The sequence below is a fragment of the Terrapene carolina genome, unplaced genomic scaffold (genome assembly GCF_002925995.2).
Source record: "Terrapene carolina triunguis isolate 2854851 unplaced genomic scaffold, T_m_triunguis-2.0 Scaffold35022, whole genome shotgun sequence".
NCBI lineage: Eukaryota > Metazoa > Chordata > Testudines > Emydidae > Terrapene > Terrapene triunguis.
The window spans coordinates 10256279-10274960 of record NW_020699373.1 but is presented as its reverse complement, the minus strand read 5'-3'; the positions used below and the strand labels follow the sequence as shown (position 1 = coordinate 10274960).

The window sequence follows — 18682 nt, the reverse complement described above, 5'->3', positions numbered from 1 at the left end:
TGCCCATGGTTGGATCACAGATCTAATCTAAAGTAGCTTCCCCCCCACCTAATTTGATTATCCTCAAACAAATTACATCCTAAGTACCATCTATTCAATCCCCACTGATCCTTATTCCTGGCCTGGCTGTTTACTTTCTGCAAATAATCTCTAAAGAAATTCAATGAAACATTAATTTAGTAAAGAGGAAAATGTGTGATGACCGCAAATAGGCTCACAGTTTTGCTGATTTTCTGGTGAACAATATTTTTCCCTGTTTGCTAGACTATTTCTAATTTCACTTTCATTATAGATCTATCATTTTTTAAGAAGGAAAAGGTGGAGACTTATTGGTACAATAGATAAGCTTGCATCCTGCATAAATACACACGGTAGGGGGACAACTTGCAACTAACACTTTAATCTAATTAGGCAGAACAGTTCTGTTAACATTATTAGACTAAAGATTATGTAGTATTTTTTCATTGGTTTTCAGTATTTATTATGCTGCTATATTGCTCAGCACTGTACAAAATGCAGAAAACATTGTCCCCTCTCATGGAGCTTGTTAAAACACAATGAAAGGCCTGATTGTCAGACTCAGTTTGAATAGCACCTTATTCTGCAAAGAGTCCTGGTGAGGTAAGGTACTATTCAAGGGGCGTAAGGGCAGTAGAATGTGATCCTATGCAATGGAATATTGACAGCTTCAATAATTAAGTCAACATGTTACATAATTTTGTATTCCTACTATATTTACAGGCATTCAGCAGTAAATCAAACCAATAAACAGTCTGTTTGTTTTGGAAAACTGGATTTTCTTTGGACAACCTGGGTTCAATTGAAATGCAGTCTTCACTATTAGGAAAAATATCTGGATGTGAGGGCAGAGCAGAGCCTATGGGCTAGGTTATATCATTTGAACTGAAAAGTGATGGTAGATTTGATGACATTGGCTTTATTTTCAGGTGATTTAATACTAAAGTATTTAGAACTTGAGCAACTCCTGTAAGAAAGTTATTGGACAAAAATCAGAATTCCTACAACATTTATGTAACTTCCCAAGTCAGGCGCCCCTTTCTTCAGCATTGCTGATGGTAGGTAGCCTTAGAATGCCTCTGGTAGAGATGCAAAACAAGTTTTAGGTATATTTTAGTCAGTATTGAAGAGCAAATGGACTCTAAAACAGCTGCCTCGTAGCCTAAGCGGGGCCAATGCTAAATCTCAATATGTAAGGATACTAAAAAATTCCCACAATTATATTCGCACCAGTGGGAAATTTTTAGAAAGTGTCTTAAGACCCTTGAAGTCATGCTAAACAAGAGGGGTTAAAGGAGCTCGAGGAGGAAGAAGTTACTTCTCTCTGACAATTCCACAAATTAGTGAATTTTGTGGGTACCAGCTAACTTAACACAGAATGTCTCTGAATATGTATGTGATTTTCAGTCTCATTTGCGGAAGGTTTGAGAGAAGTCAAAGCCAGATGGTCTAATTGGCACAATGACCTGCTGTCTACAATCGTACATAAAACAAGTATTATTCTCAACCCCTCTGCCTGTGACAGTAACAAATAATCCCTTTGAAACTACACCAGTCAGGCCAAATATAGCCCTTATCAGCTGGGCCACTTGTGCCACAGTGGGACACAGGCCATGCAGCAGGGAAGGGGGGAGGGCAGGGAGGAGAGAGGCCCATGGGGGGCTGGAGCGGAGGTGGAGGGCTGTTCAAGGGGAAGTGTGTTGGGGGTAGAGGAGGGTAGTGGAGGGCTGGGGGGGCAGAGGAGCCCTAGGGCAGTGGGGTGTGAGGGACTGGGGGGTGGCGCAGCAGCCCTATGGGTGGGATTTGAGGAACTGGGGGAGGGGTGGCGCAGCAGCCCTGGGGGTGCAGAGGTGAGGGCTGAGGAGCCCGCTGAGGCGGTGGGGAGGCGACGTGAGGGCCGGGGTCGGGCACAGACGCTGTGGGGCCGGGCGCAGGCTGCGGGAGCGGGTAAGGTGGGGCGGGCGGGCTGGCTGGCCCGGGGGGTGGGCGGGCCTCGGGCGGGGCTGCCTTATATGGGCCGGTGTGGGGGCCGCCCGGGAGAGCGGGGCCGGGCGCAGCAGGATTCCCGCCGCCCCGTGGGGCATGCGGAGAGCGGCCGGGAGGGACATGAGCCCGCCGGGCACCGCAGCCCAGCGCCTCCGGCGGCTGCTCCTGCTGCTGTTGCTCCAGGCCGGCCGCCCTGCGCAGGGGCAGCGGGGTAAGTGGGGCGGGGAGGGGGCTCCCGGTACCCAGCCCTATGGGGCTTCTCTATACACACCCACTCTCCTGTACCTGTCCCCTGTGGGGCTCCTCTATACACACCCACTCTCCTGTACCTACCCCGATGGGGCTCCCCTATGCACACCCACTGTCTTGTGCCCACCGCCTCTGGGCTCCCCTGTACCTGCCCCCTATGGGGCTCCCCTATACACGCCCCCTCTCTTGTGCCCACCGCCTCTGGGCTCCCCTACCCACACCCACTGACTTGTGCATTTCCCCTATGCACACCCACTGTCTTGTGCCTACCCCCTTTGGGGCTCCCCTATGCACACCCACTGTCTTGTGCCTACCCCCTATGGAGCTCCTCCATGCACACCCACTGTCTTGTGCCTACCCTCTATGGGCTCCCCTGTACCTGCCCCCTATGGGGCTCCCCTATGCACACCTACCCTTCCTTATACCCATGTCCTCTTGTCCCCTCTATACTTCCCCCCCCCCGAACTCTCCAATGCACACCCACCTCTCTTATACCTACCCTTTTGGGATCTTCTGTACACACCCACTTTTCCTATACTTATCCCTTCCGGGGTCTCCTGAACATTCCTACCCCTTCATATGTATCCTATAGATTCTTCCCTCAATATACACACTCTTCCAGTCCCTCTTATATATACCTCCTACTCAAACATAGACACTTTCCCCTCAATAAAAATCCTCCCACACACCCTATACATAGCCCCAACTCAACCCTATAGAAACTTCATTGATACACCACCTCCCTTGATATACAACCTCATACACATCTCTATTCAGTCGTGTGTTGTCCCCCCCAACCTCCTTACACACTGCAGAGGTTGTTGTATACATGTTCCATATATATATGCTCCACATGGATGCTTGTTATTCATGCTCCTCATAAACCAAACAACTATACACTTGTATACACACCGCACGGCTCGGTTTAATTTGCATAATACTCTATATGGTCATGATAACTTATACAAATGTTGGCAAAGTATAAAAGAGACTCTCCCTCCTGTATTTGTCAGGCATTCTTTTCTGGCAGTGTCTCCTTTTCACAAAATTGTGGTAATAAGAAATAAAACTACTTCCAAACTTTTGATCACAACTCTTAACTATAATTACTCCTCTGCCCCCAGAGCATTTCTAATGTGAACATTGCTTGTTCAACTTGCTGTGGTTATTTGTGAGAGTTTCAGTGGTGGAGAGGATGAGGTCCGATAATAGAACCCCCTCCAAGCTAGTGAAGATACAGGCTGGTGGTATTGTAATAACAATATTCAGCTGCTGTCCTCAACCATAGATCTTAATGCACTTAGCCCCTTACTTGGGTAATAGACAACAGTCATCATCAGGGTAAGAGTAATTCTGTTTTTGTACCAAAATATTTTTGCAGTATCAGGCAAAACTTCATTTCAGTTACTTATTTTAAAAAAAACATAATTCCCTTTTAATTATTTTTTGGGGAGAGGGAGTGGGATGAAGGAACTTCTGAAATAGCTTAGCAATATTTAAAAAAGACTGTATATTTATCTGGCTCTGCCTATATGTTACATAGGGTTATCAAAATAAATAACCCCCAAAGTTTGGCAGGGATATAAACCTTCACGCTTCATGGCCTAAGACAGCTTCTAGCCTAGGAAGTTAGGAAGAAATTCCTCCTCTACTCTCCCCGTCCCCCGCATGAAATAATTCTATAATTGCTCACTTTAGGGTTTCTTACATTTTTTTTTTTGAAGCATCTGGTACTGGGCACTGCTGGAGACAGGATGCTAGATGAGATGGAGCACTGCTTTGATCTAGTATGGCAGTACCTATTAATATTATCTCCCCACTTCCTCAAAAAGCAGCAGGCAACAGTTTTCAGGTGGTTTCCCTACAAGTAAAAGGATGTTGTTTTTTAAAACAAAGTTACAGATATTTATTTAGGTTAAAGAGATGTAATTTTTCTCCTTCACTCCTTGTTTCCAAGTCATTTTCTTTCTGTTGGCTCCTTTAGTAGGACTTTAACTCTCAGCTATGAAAGCATGTAGGTGACTTTCTGATTTGATGTTTATAATTTTGAATTGGTTGTGCTGCCACTACATGCTTCTGATTCCATTGTCTTTTTCTTTGTTTTAGAAGAAAAATAATAGTTGTGTGCTAACATTTTTCTGTACTGAATTTTTTCCATTTGTAGCAAAGATGTTTTTGGTAACCACAGTTCCTTTTGGAACTTACTCCTGCATGAAGGACAGCTGAGGTTACTAGGATTCCTAAACAAAAATTGTATGTTATTTGTATGAGCAATTTCTCAGCATTGACTGTAATACTAATACCAAGCTTTTAATGGAATGATCGTTCTACTGAAGATAAAACAAAAAAACCTGTGCTACACTGTTCACGTGATACAGACAGTTGAGAAATGTACAGTGGGGTGGCCAGATTTCCCCTTCCAGAAGAAAATGGTCTTAGATAAATTAACCTAGGGATATTTGAATTGGAGGAGTTGTGACATTGACAATAAAGTAAAGGATTTATTTCAAGACAATGAAAATCTACATAGAGGCCATCTGCTATGTGTAATCATGTATTACAATATAGGGCCAAAATCAGGCCTGGTGTAAATATTCCTAATTCCATCAAGAGCATGTCCTTTCATCTGGTCTATACTTGGCCCATTTTTACATTTTTCAGGGTGTAGTGGCTGTTCCAGTTTTTCAGTTTGCCTGATCTATGACTTTTGAACAGACTGGACTCTGGGGTTTCAGTACAGACCGTTGAAAAGCCTCCGCGGTTTTTAAAGTGTGACGAGAGCTGTGTTACTGATTTCCATTACTTTAAAACCATGTTCCCAGTCCTTGTGAGGTTCTTCATGCCAGATAGTGAAGTACACCTCTTTTCAGAGGTGGACAATAAATGAACATCAGTAGATGTGTTCCAGATTGTAATGTGTTTCATAGCAGTACTTCCTTGATTTTTTTTTTAAATATATATAGTGAACTGTTTATGTTTAACCTTAAGACAGCTAATTATATATGTTCATGAGAGGTGGTCTCCTAATGATGTTCAAATGTATTGTATTGATCTCATTGTGTTCCAGATCTTTATGGTCCTGATCTAGCTCCCGCTGAAGCCAATGGGAATCTTCTTATTGACTTCAGTAGGGACTGGATTAAGTTCTGTATCTAGCTTCTTTCAATGGAGGTTATTGACTAGATTGAAGTGGAAAGATGTTTTTTTTTGAGAGAGAGAATATATGGACATTGTAAGGGGTGAGCAAGTGATAAAACTTTATTATCTGATACAGAGAATGAGAAAATAAGCAGTTTTATCTAATGTGACAGAAAACTGAGGAAAAAACTCTCTGTTTCTTATCAGCAGATTGAGATATTGTGGGTTAGTTTTTGCTATAGCTGTTCTAACTTAATTTAGTTTTCTAATGCACATTGGTTGCAAATGCACATTAATATGTTTTTGCTTCCCATGCTCATTTGGTTTAAAAAAAAAAAAACCTAAATAATTTATAAAGGCCGCATCTTAGAAGTAGGAATTTTGAGGTATTTCAAAAGAATTTAAAATGTTTTTGAAATGCACTGAGTAAAATATAAAACACTGCAGCTGAAGAGGCACTTTTTGAATAGCATGATATGGCAGTGTAGAAAACACGTGAAAAACTGGTTACATTTTTCATCCGCCTTCCTCTTGAGGCTATCTTTATATGTTTAGAAACTGTACTCAGAAATACACAGAAAACTTAATAAGAGATGTTATAATGTAATAACCTCGCGACCCCCTGAGGGGTCCCAACCCCCAGTTTGAGAACCTCTGCTGTAAGGGAATCAGTACTTGCTATGGTCTGGGCCTTTCATGTAGTCAGTATAATCTGTTGCCTGTCAAAATGGCACTAAGTGACCATTGAAGCACCGTAATGGAAAGCCCAGAAAGTTGGGAGGTACTGCCTAGATTAGAACACAACTAGAATTCAAAGGGGTTTGTCACAGTTGTGAGCAAAGATAATTCTTTTGAGCTCCCCAGCTAATCCTGGGCATTAGGTTTTCATGACAGCATGTACAGGAGACTCAGTCAGATCCCAGTGTATATGGTGGATAATATTAAACTGAAGTGCCCTGGTATGAAGGTTCATCAAGTTATCATAGAAAATGTATTTTTAAAATTACCCATCTGCATATGATATAGTCATACTGAATCATTGTCAGAAAGACCCTTCAGACTTGTGTTGGGTTCTAGAGAGTTGTGTGATGCCCTAGAGGTATTAGAGGTCTCATGAAGAATCTTGCCCAATTGATTTAGTATAGAACAGACTGGATGGTTTTCAGGAGCTGTTTTACGTTTTTGCTTTACTGTAGTAAAGGAGCTTATGTCAGTCTGATGTTCAGGCAAGTCAAACTCATGCTGAAGCTGTATAAAAGTCTTCATTATGGTATTGTTCAAAACATCACGCAGAATACAAATGCCATGATTTAGCTTACCCTTGCAAAACTGAAATAGAAATTTACTAACCCTGGAAAAAATTACTCCTCTATTCTGTACCATGATGATAGTGGGGAAAAATAGTTTATTGACCTGTCAAAAGAAAATTACTTCTCCTGGGCAAGTAGCCCAGTAGAATTTTCGAATACTCACCACTTATACCAGACAGTATAAACAGTAATATTATGAGGTGCTTCTGTAATACACACAATACATAATAGATTAATAAAACACTCTGGATCTTCAGAAGAAGCTTAAGCCACCGTGCAGCTAGATGGGTCTAAGAGAGACTATTTGGAGTATTTTTCTGAGTTCATATTTTCTCCCTATTTATGGTCAAAGTGGTGTCTGTGTGTTCGGGCAAATGAACTCCGCTAGCTAGGAGGTAGTGGACATGAGAAGCTTGCTTTAGTGGCACTACAGGTTTAGTGAACATCCAGTGGCAGACATTTACAAAACTTTTCTTAAATATTACATTTATCTCCAGACTTCTTTTCCTCATCCAGATCTATTCCGCCCCCAACAATCTTCTATTCACTGAACTTTTTTGAAACTTTGCACTTTTAGAGAAAGGTAAGGGATTGACTCTGTGTACACAAATTTGCAGAGGGACAATAGGGTTGAGGTCTGTTATTTCTCACCTCTATATGTTATTTATTTATTTATTTAAAAACATTTTTTCTGTTAACAAGCATGTTATCTCTGGAGACACAAATCCACAGTTTGAAAACTGCAAAACTAAGCATCTCTGATGGTATCTTTTAGACTGAGCGCTGAGTCCCATTGGGTAGATAGAAAGATTAACATGAATGATCTATACAGAAGCCCCTGGAACTCCAAAGGATTGGGTCCCTAATCCATGAGCTATTGGAACTCATTTACAAAACTTTTCTTAAACATTACATGACGATATTGTCTCATACTATAGAATTAGAATTTATAATCCCTATTCCATGATGAGATATCTTTGAGCTACAATGTATCTTAATTAAAACTATCTTTAGATAGGATTTTTCCTCAAAAAGCATTTTATCAAAAAAACTGATTTAAATAAAAAAAATCCGATTTACATTTTTTTTAAAATAATTGATTTTTATTCACCCTGCTTCAGAGAGAAAGGGGCTCCTTTCCCCACAGTCTCTGGTGACACTGCCCATCCGGTGAGGGAGTTTTCTGTCTGAGCAATGGACACGTGACGTGACTGTTGTGTCTAGGCAAGGGACATATCCTGGAAGGCTATGAGATCTGGAGGTCCTTTTCGAGATGGACCCCATGCTCCAGAGAGACTCTTTTGAAAGGCCTTCCTGGTGGAGCAGGCATGAGGCTGGGCTCTGACCCCACGTTCCAAGAGTGAGGGCCCTTGGGAGACCATTGGCAATCAAGGAAGCATAAGGACAAGTCAGACTCTTAGTGCAAGGCCTCCAAAGAGAAGAGGTGAAGCTCTCCCTCCTGGGACCTTGCTGCAAGGCTTCAGAAGACTACCAGGCTGTTGAACATTAAAGGTGCCCCCAAAGCTTCAGAGAAGCTCCCTGAGCACTGAAGCCAGTACCAGGTGAGCAGACCCCACCATAAGGGAGGTCACCTACATCACAGCAGTGTCAGTGTTAGCCTTTTGGTACTGAGGCAGGGAGCAGTCACTGTCTGAGGTGGTACCAGTAGGAGCCTCACTCCAGCACTGGCTGCCTTATTACCTCCAACTCCAGTGCCCGAACAGCCTCTGTAGCATCACCTGGTATGCGCTCCACCTCTTTGGATTATAGTACTGGCACTCTTTCGGCTGTTAGACCTTGGTCACTCTGGGGCTTCCTGCGCTCTGGTCAAGCCCTCTGTACGCTTACAGGGTGAGAACCACCCCTATCAGAAAACTCTGCCTTCTCATCATCAGTTTTCTAAGACAGTAGTCAGTCTTCCCCAGGCGGGTCCCAGGACTCTGCATTCTCAGGGTCTCCAAAGGGGACTTGGAGTACCTACCCATGACCGAGGATGCAGGATGGCACAGGTTTGACCCAGTACTGATACCGAGGATTCCCATTGCTGTGGACCTCTGCACCCTGTGATTATGGCATGTGGAGCATGTGGCCTCTATGGGGGCTGCGGTTTTATCCTGGCCCATCCCACAAGGCGCAGAATGAAATATGCCAGGAAGGTGATATACACCTCTACTCGATATAACGCTGTCCTTGGGAGCCAAAAAATCTTACCGCGTTATAGGTGAAACCGCGTTATATTGAACTTGCTTTGATCCACCGGAGTGCGCAGCCCTGCCCCCCCGGAGCGCTGCTTTACCGCGTAATATCCGAATTCGTGTTGTATCGGGTCGCGTTATATCAAGGTAGAGGTGTAGTTAGTTTCTGAGTAAAGAAGAAATCTGCCACATCCTATTTGCATAATCAGATTGCCTCAAGGGGAAAGGAAGAGTGGGATAAATAGCTGGTGAATAAGATCAGGTGAATAAAATAAGTCTAGGAAAGAGGAATAAAATAATAAATTAGCCATTTGATAACATACTGGGCTTCAGTGTCGGTGGCAACAACATCGAAATGAGCAGATAGGAGGGACCAGATCCCGGTCATTGGATCTGAACTGTTCTATTCCTACCCAGCACTGGGGTCCCTGGTGGTGGTGGCGGCTAACGAGAGAACTCGCCAGGGCCACCAGAAGTTGACCTCAAAGGGCAAGGAGATTAAATGCCTTGTCTTGCTCAGCCAAAAGGCATATCTACGGTAAGCCTTCAGATGAGGTTCTCCAGTTATCAGGCAGGCCTAGTAAACTATGACCACATCAACTGGAGTGTGTTGTAATAATTTATTGACAAGATACCACAGGACTGCAGGGACAAGTTCCAGTTCCAGACCATCCTTGTGGAGGGGCATGTGGTAGCTAGAACTGTGCTACCAGCAGCGCTGGATGCCATGGATATGGCTTCTGGGGCAATGGCAACAGCAATCACCAAGCAGTGCTCCTCCTGGCTGGTCTCAGCAGCCATCAGAGAACTGCAGGCAACAATTGAAGACTTATCCTTTGAAGGCTGCTCACTCTTTCACGAGAGGAGACATGAGGCAATGAAGTCCCTGCAAGACTCTACATCCACCCTCAGATCATTGGGGATGTATGCCACAGCCTCCCAAAGGAGGCACTTCAGGTTCCACCCTTATCAGCGGCACCAACAGCCGTTCTCACATTTCACACAGCCCGAGCCACCCAGCTGCAGGCAGAGATCCTCAGGGAGGAATCCTGCTACAGGATCTACTTCCCAGTCTCACCACTCTGCATTGGTGCTGACCGGGCAGCAGGTTGGACATCGTGTCTGTGGACAGCACACCACTCTGCCTGTGATTCAAGACCTCCCCTCTATTTAGCAACCATCTGGCGCCTTCCAACAGGCCTGGTCTAGTATCACCTCAGACCACTGGGCCCTGGAGGTGGTCCAGAGAGTTTAGACCATTGTGTTTCTCTTCCTTCCCGCTAACCATCCCTCCTCCACATCCCCATTCAGGGACTCTTCCCAAGAATTTGCTTTTACTGGAGATGCAGACCATCCTCCCTTTCAGTGCTATAGAGAACATTCCCTCTCAGTAGAGGGTTCTATTCACCTTACTTTCTTAGCCTTAAGTAAACTGGCTTGAGGGTGGGGGATGGGGCTTTGAACAATACTGGACCCCTATGAGGACTGAACATCTGTCAAGAAGCTCAGGTTCAAGTCGGTTTCCCTTGCATCCATCATTTCTCTCCTTGGATCAGAAAACCTGGTATGCTGCTCTTGACCTCAAGGATATGTACTTCCACACTGCGATTCACCAAGCGCACAGGCACTTTCGGAGGATTGTGTTAGACCACAGCCACTACTGATGCCAGGTGTTGCCCTTCAGGCCGCTCTCGAACACTCAGCGTATCATGGCAGCGTTTACTTCTGTTACCCTGCACGAAAGGCCCTGCTTCTGTCAGTTCCACCCACCATCCCTGCTACTTCGGAGTCTGGATGTCACGGGTGGTAGTGAAGGATCTAGGTGCGGCAGGGTGGTTCCATGGTTAGGCGAGGGAGGCAGAGACAAATGGGCCACCCTGAGGAATACAGCTGACTAGAAAATTCTCTGTTGCATGTGCACTGGAAGTGCATTTACTAACTGTGGAATATGTATAGCGAGTACACATCTCAAAGAACATCAGTTACTGTACAGGTAAGTAACCTCCTTTTTCCAGATATCGAAGTAGGCTGACTGGTCTGTAATTCCCCAGGACCTCTTTGTTCCCGTTTTTGCCCTCCTCCAGTTCTCTGGGACCTCACCCATCCTCCATGAATCCTCAAAGATAATGGCTGTTAAAGGTTCGTGAAGTCCAAAGCAGACTTTGAAGAGCTACAATGGGATCTCTCAAGCTAGGTGACTGGGTAACCAAATGGCAGATCAAATTCAATGTTGATAAATGCAAAGTAATGCACATTGGAAAACATAATCCCAACTATACATATAAAATGATGGGGTCTTTACCACTCAACAGAGAGAGAACTTGGAGTCATTGTGGATAGTTCTTTGAAAACATCCACTCAGTGTGCAGCGGCAATCCAAAAAAACCCAAACAGAATGTTGGGAATCATTAAGAAAGGGATAGATAATAAGACAGAAAATACCATATTGCCTCTATATAAATCCATGGTGCGTTCACATCTTGACTATTACGTGCAGATGTGGTCGCCCCATCTCAAAAAAACTATATTGGAATTGGAAAAGGTTCAGTAAAGGGCAACAAAAATGATTAGGGGTATGGAACAGCTTCTATATGAGGAGAGATTAATAAGACTGGGACTTTTCAGCTTGGAAGAGAGACGACCCAGGGGGGATATGATTGAGGTCTATAAAATCATGACTGGTGTGGAGAAAGTAAATAAGGAAGTGTTATTTACTCCTTCTCATAACACAAGAACTAGAGGTTACCAAATGAAATTAATAGGCAGCAGGTTTAAAACAAAAAAAAAGGAAGTATTTCTTCACACAACGCAGTCAACTTGTGGAACTCTTTGCCAGAGGATGTTGTGAAGGCCGAGACTCTAACAGTGTTAAAAAAAGAACTAGATAAGTCCATGGAGGATATGTCCATCAATGGCTATTAGCCAGGATGGGCAGGGATGGTGTCCCTAGCCTCTGTTTGCCAGAAGCTGGGAATGGGCGACAGGGGATGGATCACTTGATGATTCCCTGTTCTGTTCATTCCCTCTGGGGCACCTGGCAGTGGCCACTGTCGGAAGACAGGATACTGGGCTAGAAGGACCTTTGGTCTGACCCAGTCTGGCCGTTCTTATGTAATGGTTCCGAGATTGCTTCAGCTCTTTTCTTAAGTATCCTGTGGTAAATTTAATCAGACCCTGCTGACCTGTATGCAGCTAATTTACTTAAATATTCTTTAACCTGCTCTTTGCCTATTTTGGCTGATGTTTCCTCCCCCTTATTGTTAATATTGTGTCAAGTATCTGGTCACAATTTACTTTTTTAATGAAGACGGAAGTAAAATAGGTGTTAAACAACTTAGCCTTCAGGTTCATCCGTTATTAGTTCTCCTTCCCCACTAAGTAAAAGACCAACCTACATTTTCCTTTGTCTTTCTCTTTTTCCTAATCTGTTTATAAAACCTCTTCTCATTGCCTTTTACGTTCCCATCTAGGTGTAACTGATTTTGTAGCTTAGCCTTTCTGATTTTGTTCCTATATGCTTGTAATATTCTTTTGCACTCCTTAGTAATTTCTCTGTGTTTCCACTTTTTTTTTTAGGATTCCTTTTTGATTTTTCAGGTTATTAAGGAGCTGCCGGTGAATCCATATTGGCCTCTTACTATCTGTCCTTCCCATCGGGATAGTTTGCTGTTGTGCCTTTAATATTGTCTCTCTGAGAATCTGACAGCTCTCTTGAACTTCTACCTTACCTACCAGTTCTCAGAGTTTGTTAAAGTCAGTTTTTTTGAAGTCCTTTGTTCTTATTCTGCTGCTCTCCTTTCTTTCCTTAATTCATGAAATTTATTGTTTTATGGTCTCTTTCACCCAAATTGCCGTCAATCTTCAGATTGGTAACCAATCCTTCCTTGTTAGTCAGAATCAAGTCTAAAATGTCTGTGCCCCTGGTTACGTCCTCCACCTTCTGAAACAAAAAGTAATACAACTCTATGGATTAATTGTGTAACATGACTGGTTTGTACAACTTGGTTTAAATGTGAAACTCATAAACATTATTAACTGGATTGTGCCAACTAGTCTCATTTAGCAATGTCTACATAATGCCATGTTCCTAGTGCTGTGATGTTCAGTTCATTTTCATTTCTCCCCGTTTTCTTAGTCTGGGCCGTTTATAATAGGCCAAAGTTTTGCTTCAAACCAGGGTATGATATGGGACTTGATTTCAATTCAAAGGAATCAATTTAAAGTTTCATCTATTTATTAAACTCTAAATGCTGCCTTCCCCGGGCACTGAGCTGATCCACAAACTAAATTTTTGGCATTTTTTTGTATTTATTTTCTTTAAGCTGCAACAAATAGTTCAGTCCCAGATATCTGTGCCACTTGCCATGCTAACGCCATGTGTCAGCAAAAAGAAGGCAAAAACGTCTGCATCTGTAACTATGGATTTGTGGGTAATGGGAGGACTCATTGTCAAGGTAGGCTATGATTTATGAATGTGTGCAATTGCTAACAATCCACGGTCTGTTACTGCGCAGCAAGCCAGGGTATAAATCTACAATACTCTAGCCTGCCCCACACTAAGGCCTGGTCTACATTGGAGGGAGGATTGATCTAAGTTACGCAACTTCAGCTACGTGAATAACGGAGCTGAAGTCGACGTACTTATATCTACTTACTGTGGTGTCTTCAATGTGGTAAGTTGACAGCTGACGCTCTCCCATCGATTCCGCCTGCTCCTCTCGGTCTGTTGGAGTACCAGCGTCGACAGGAGAGCACTCGGTGGTTGATTTATTGTGTCTAGACTAGCCACGATAAATTAACCCCCGTTGGATCGATCGCTGCTCGTTGATCCAACGGGTAATGTAGACATGCCCTAAGTGGCCGGGTGGACTCTGCTACAAGGCACTAAATGTTCTGCAGTGTACTTTGGCATACTGCTGTGCAGTCAAAGTGCACTGGGAAACTTTCTGTGTGTGGCAGCATGGGCTACAAGGCCAGTTAATGTGCAGCAGGCTAAAGAGCTATAGGTTTAAACTCTGGGTTGCCAAACATGAACAAACAATGTAGACAAGTCCTTACCAAAATATCTGGTCCTGGATGATGACACCAAGTTCTTAGAATAAGACCTATGTTCATACCTGACAGTCGCTCCAAAACCAAGAATGCCGACAGATTCTTTTTTCAAATCTGTTAACAATGGCAGGGGTGGGGAATGTTGGGTTGGATTTCATCAATTGCATTTAAAAGAAGTGAAGATTTGTAGCCAGTAAACTATCGAAACAAATACTGGTGAGAGTGTGTTTACCTTGTTTTTTAAATTCTAAGATGTTTGACTTAGAGACTGTCAACTTAAACTTGATCCAAAATCTGTTTTGAAAAAAAAAAAATTTTTTTTTCACAGAACCTAAAGACATTATAAATGTTTACATGATTGTTTTAAAAAAATATAATTTCAGTGGAAATTTAAAAACAAATATTCCCGTTCATCATTAGCATCCCAATCATTACTTCACTGAGAACCAGAAAATGAAACTGACTATAAACAAAATTGAGATGGATTTTACAGATTTTTCCAGTTCTAATATTCATAGGTAGTGTTAATAACATATGTTATTTGTTTCCAATATATAATTATTAAGTTGGCATTGTTTCTTTAATATTTGCAGTGTTGTTGTAGCTGCGTTGGTCCCAGGATGTTAGAGAGACAAGGTAGGTAGGATAATATCTTTTATTGGACCAACTTCTGCTGGTGAAGGAGACAAGCTTTTGAGCTGTACAGACCTGAAGAAGAGCTCTGTGCAGCTCGAAAGCTTGTCTTTTTCCACAACAGAAGTTGAGCCAATAAAAGATATTACCTTGCCCACCTTTGCTCCCTTTTAATATTGTGTATCACACGTGGATGGAGCAGTAAGTGAACTGGTGACGTCCAGTGACAATGACGATAGCCTGTATTAGAACAACAGTTGCAAAGTACTGTAGCTGACAGGTGATTATTTACAGAGTTAACAAATTAGAAAAAAACATGGTCAGGAAAAGTCTGACTGCTTAACAATGACAGATTTGATTTGATTTTTAATCTCTGACGTGTTTTGAATATACCAACAGATAAAGATGAATGCCAGATTGGAGCGAGTAAGATCTGCGGCGAGCATACATCATGTCACAATACACATGGAAGTTTTTACTGCATTTGTCTTGAAGGATACCATCCCTCTAACAACAACAAGACATTTATCCCCAATGATGGCACGTATTGTACAGGTACATACAACATCTAGGCTCACATGCTAGGGATCTGGGACTTCATAATCTATTTTCTGTGACAAACATGGCTGTTCCTTTGCAATCACATTAAGATTTTATTTTCGAAAGTACATAAAAGCAATTATTGGACACCTGCACCTAAGGTACATCCCAAACTTGCAAACACTTGCTACCGTATCTAGCTCTCATTACTGCGAGTTAGTCCCATTATGTTTTCTGCTGTCTTCTGCTCATTCTTGTTCTGTTAATATGAATTATTGGTATAAAGCTCAGTTTGTACAAAAGCCTTGCTGGCAAAATGACACCAGAAATTAAGACAATAGGATGATATTCCTTCTTTCCACTTCCCTATTTTTCCTTGCATGTCAGTTTATTAATTTTTTGTTTACTGTGGAATATTCTCCTTCAGCTGACAGGTGTTCTTCCATGGCACAATGACTGTTCAGGTTTAATTGATCAAAAATACAGATACTACTGGGTATTTCCTGGTCAGTAGCATGAAGTAGATTGGAGACGATAATGTCTGTTTGCCATGTATTAACTAAAAACTGATAGTAAAGTTATAGATTTTTGTGTGTAAGAGCCCAATCTTCTATGGTGCTGAGGACCTCCTGGAAGTTGATAAGCCCCTGCATCTCCCAGTGAGGCTAGCGGGAGTTGAGGGTGCTTTACACCTTCTAGGATACGCTTGGTACATTGCAGGATTGGGCCCTACAAATAAAACCACTTTAAAAGATTGTAACGTTTGATCTGGGTTTCTAGATATAGATGAGTGCCAGCTGTCAGGTCTGTGTGGTGTCGGGGGACAATGTGTGAACACTGTTGGAAGCTACCACTGCTACTGTATGGAAGGATATAGACCAGAAAATGGAACAGAATTTTTTCATCCATCTGGAAATACTGTTTCATGCAAAGGTGAGAGCCTATGGATGTTGTTCATGCTAACAGATACAATCAGATCCGTCACAATATCACGGTTCCTGCACTGACCTACAGTTCTGAGTTTCCCGGGTTGTAGCCCTCTATGTGTTACCTTTTAGTTTTTGCAAATTCAACATGTCTCATTGATGCTTGGATGATAAGGTTGACAATGGCTATAGAGCACTATAGGCTCTCACCAGTGGTTTGAGTGTGCAAGGTCGGTGAAGTGAAATATGCCAGGAAGGTGATATACACCTCTACCTTGATATAACGCTGTCCTCGGGAGCCAAAAAATCTTACCGTGTTATAGGTGAAACCGCGTTATATTGAACTTGCTTTGATCCACTGGAGTGCGCAGCCCTGCCTCCCTGGAGCACTGCTTTACCGCATTATATCTGAATTCGTGTTGTATCGGGTCGTGTTATATCGAGGTAGAGGTGTAGTTAGTTTCTGAGTAAAGAAGAAATCTGCCACATCCTATTTGCATAATCAGATTGCCTCAAGGGGAAAGGAAGAGCGGGATAAATAACTGGTGAATAAGATCAGGTGAATAAAATAAGTCTAGGAAAGAGGAATAAAATAATAAATTAGCCATTTGATAACTTACTGTGCTGTATGCAAGAATAAACGACTCTGGGTTTATTTGGTTTCTTTTGGCCATAAAAAGAAATTAATCTGAACTTGAAATAAATACTTCGTCTTCCCTCTTCTTCTTTTCTCCAGTATCAATTAAAATTGCAGCTCCATATCTGAGACACACAACACTAGAAATCCTCAATATAGCTGTCATGCACACATGTATCCAAGGTGAAGTGAACAGCTAGTGATTATGGAACTAACTTGCCACTACCTAGTTCTCCCATTTACATAGTATTGCAACAATTTGGTAGCTAAGGATACATTTGTAGTATATTGAGTTAGGCTGAAATTTCCTACTTGAGAGTTTCAAGTTAGGCACTTCAATAAGTTGCCTAATTTTCAGAGGTGCTGATCACCTGCATATCTCATTGACATCTGAATAACTTAAATAAATTAATTGACTATATAACTTTTTTTTTTTAAAGCAGTATATATATTCCTCATATTCTAATAGTAGACTCTCTCACAGGAAAGCAGGGTCACTCAGAAGACTGTAACAAAGAAATATAACCATTACAGGCAAGTTGGGCCAATGAGCTTTCATTGAAGGGCATGTCATTTAATTTCAGCCTTTCTACAATAAAGTTTCCACCCTTAACAAATGCTGCTTCCTCTGTCACATGCCTGGGAAACCACAGCCGCTCAGTACTTCTATTTTTGTGGTCGTTTATTCCTTGGTGGAGGTTTAATACTTGCTGTGGCAAAATTAAAAACATAAATCAACCAGGTATATTGTGGACCTGAAATTTCTACCCCCACCCCCCAAGGATAGTTCTGTTATCTCTACAACAAAACCAACCTCCAGACAAGGTCCAATGATTGGAAGTTGCAGCTGGGCAAATTCAGACTAGAAACAAGGTGCAATTTTTAACAGTGAGGGTAGCTAACTATTGAAACAATTTACCAAGGGTTATGGTGGATTCTCCGTTGCTGGAAATTTATAAATTGGGGTTGGATGTTTTATCTAAAAGCTATGCTGTAGTTCAAACAGGAATTATTTCAGGCAAGTTCCACCGTTATACAGGAAGTCAGACTCGATGATCGCGGTGGTCCCTTCTGACCTTCAAGTCTGTGTACCACCCAGTACCTCCAGTACCTCACTCGTGGCATTGTTGATGGCCCAAAACCTGCATTCAAAAAGACACATCTCAATACCTGAATCAGGGCTTTCCTATTCTGTGGCCCAGTCATCCTGTTAGCCCCAGCTTCCTTTTCCTCCTCTACTGATACCTCAGGTTCCACACCATCCTCAAGATTCACTGGTTTTGTGGTGCTAGTGTCCGGTTCAGCTTCTCAAAAAAGGGACAGAGATGTTGATTGAGTTCTTCACTTCTTGTGCGGCACCCGTTAATTTGTACCTTGATTCTGAAGTTTGCAAGGCAATGAAGGGGCTACTGGTAAACCTGATTACCTCTGCCCAAATTTATATTATTCTGAATGCTTTCCTCACTCCAGATGCCCAACAGGGTCTTGATCTCCTCTTGAGACTGTGCACATTGGATTTCTTCCACCGACTTTTCCCCTGAAAAGTGATAACTAACTAGGGCTCATTTCAGGAAATGGAAGCATGACCATCAGAGGAAATTCAAGGTTTACTGACCCACCCTGTTACTGTGGTAGTTGTAATTGTGTAATACAACATGCGCTCCTTAGTACTCAGATACCACATTCTGATCTAACAAAATAGTAAGAGACTAAAGATTTCCGGATTCATAAGTGGAATAACTTGGAAAATAGAATGAAACCAGCAAACCAGTTTAAAATGACAATCCATGGCCCCAGGCAGATTGTTTTTTAAATCGATGCTTTTGCTGCAATTGTGTTCTCTTTTGTTTGCCTGCAGAAATTAGCTGTGGCTACCCTCTAGAGATCACGCATGGACACATCATAGGGAACTACACCTCTGTGCTGGGGAGTGAAGTTCATTATGAGTGTGAAGAAGGGTTTTACAGCGAAGGGGGAAACATATCTGTTTGCACCAAA

General features: G+C 42.5%; 1 protein-coding gene across 1 annotated transcript in view; it reads left to right on the top strand.

Moving 5' to 3' along the window:
* Window positions 1–2100: 2100 nt before the first annotated feature.
* Window positions 2101–18682, top strand: part of SUSD1 (sushi domain containing 1) — a 235551-nt gene continuing 218969 nt past the window's right edge. Inside the window, exons 1-5 of the mRNA XM_026646365.1 lie at window positions 2101–2215; window positions 13219–13350; window positions 14981–15136; window positions 15902–16054; window positions 18543–18680. Of these exons, the coding sequence (XP_026502150.1) occupies window positions 2101–2215; window positions 13219–13350; window positions 14981–15136; window positions 15902–16054; window positions 18543–18680 (694 nt within the window). The remainder of the gene's footprint in view (window positions 2216–13218; window positions 13351–14980; window positions 15137–15901; window positions 16055–18542; window positions 18681–18682) is intronic.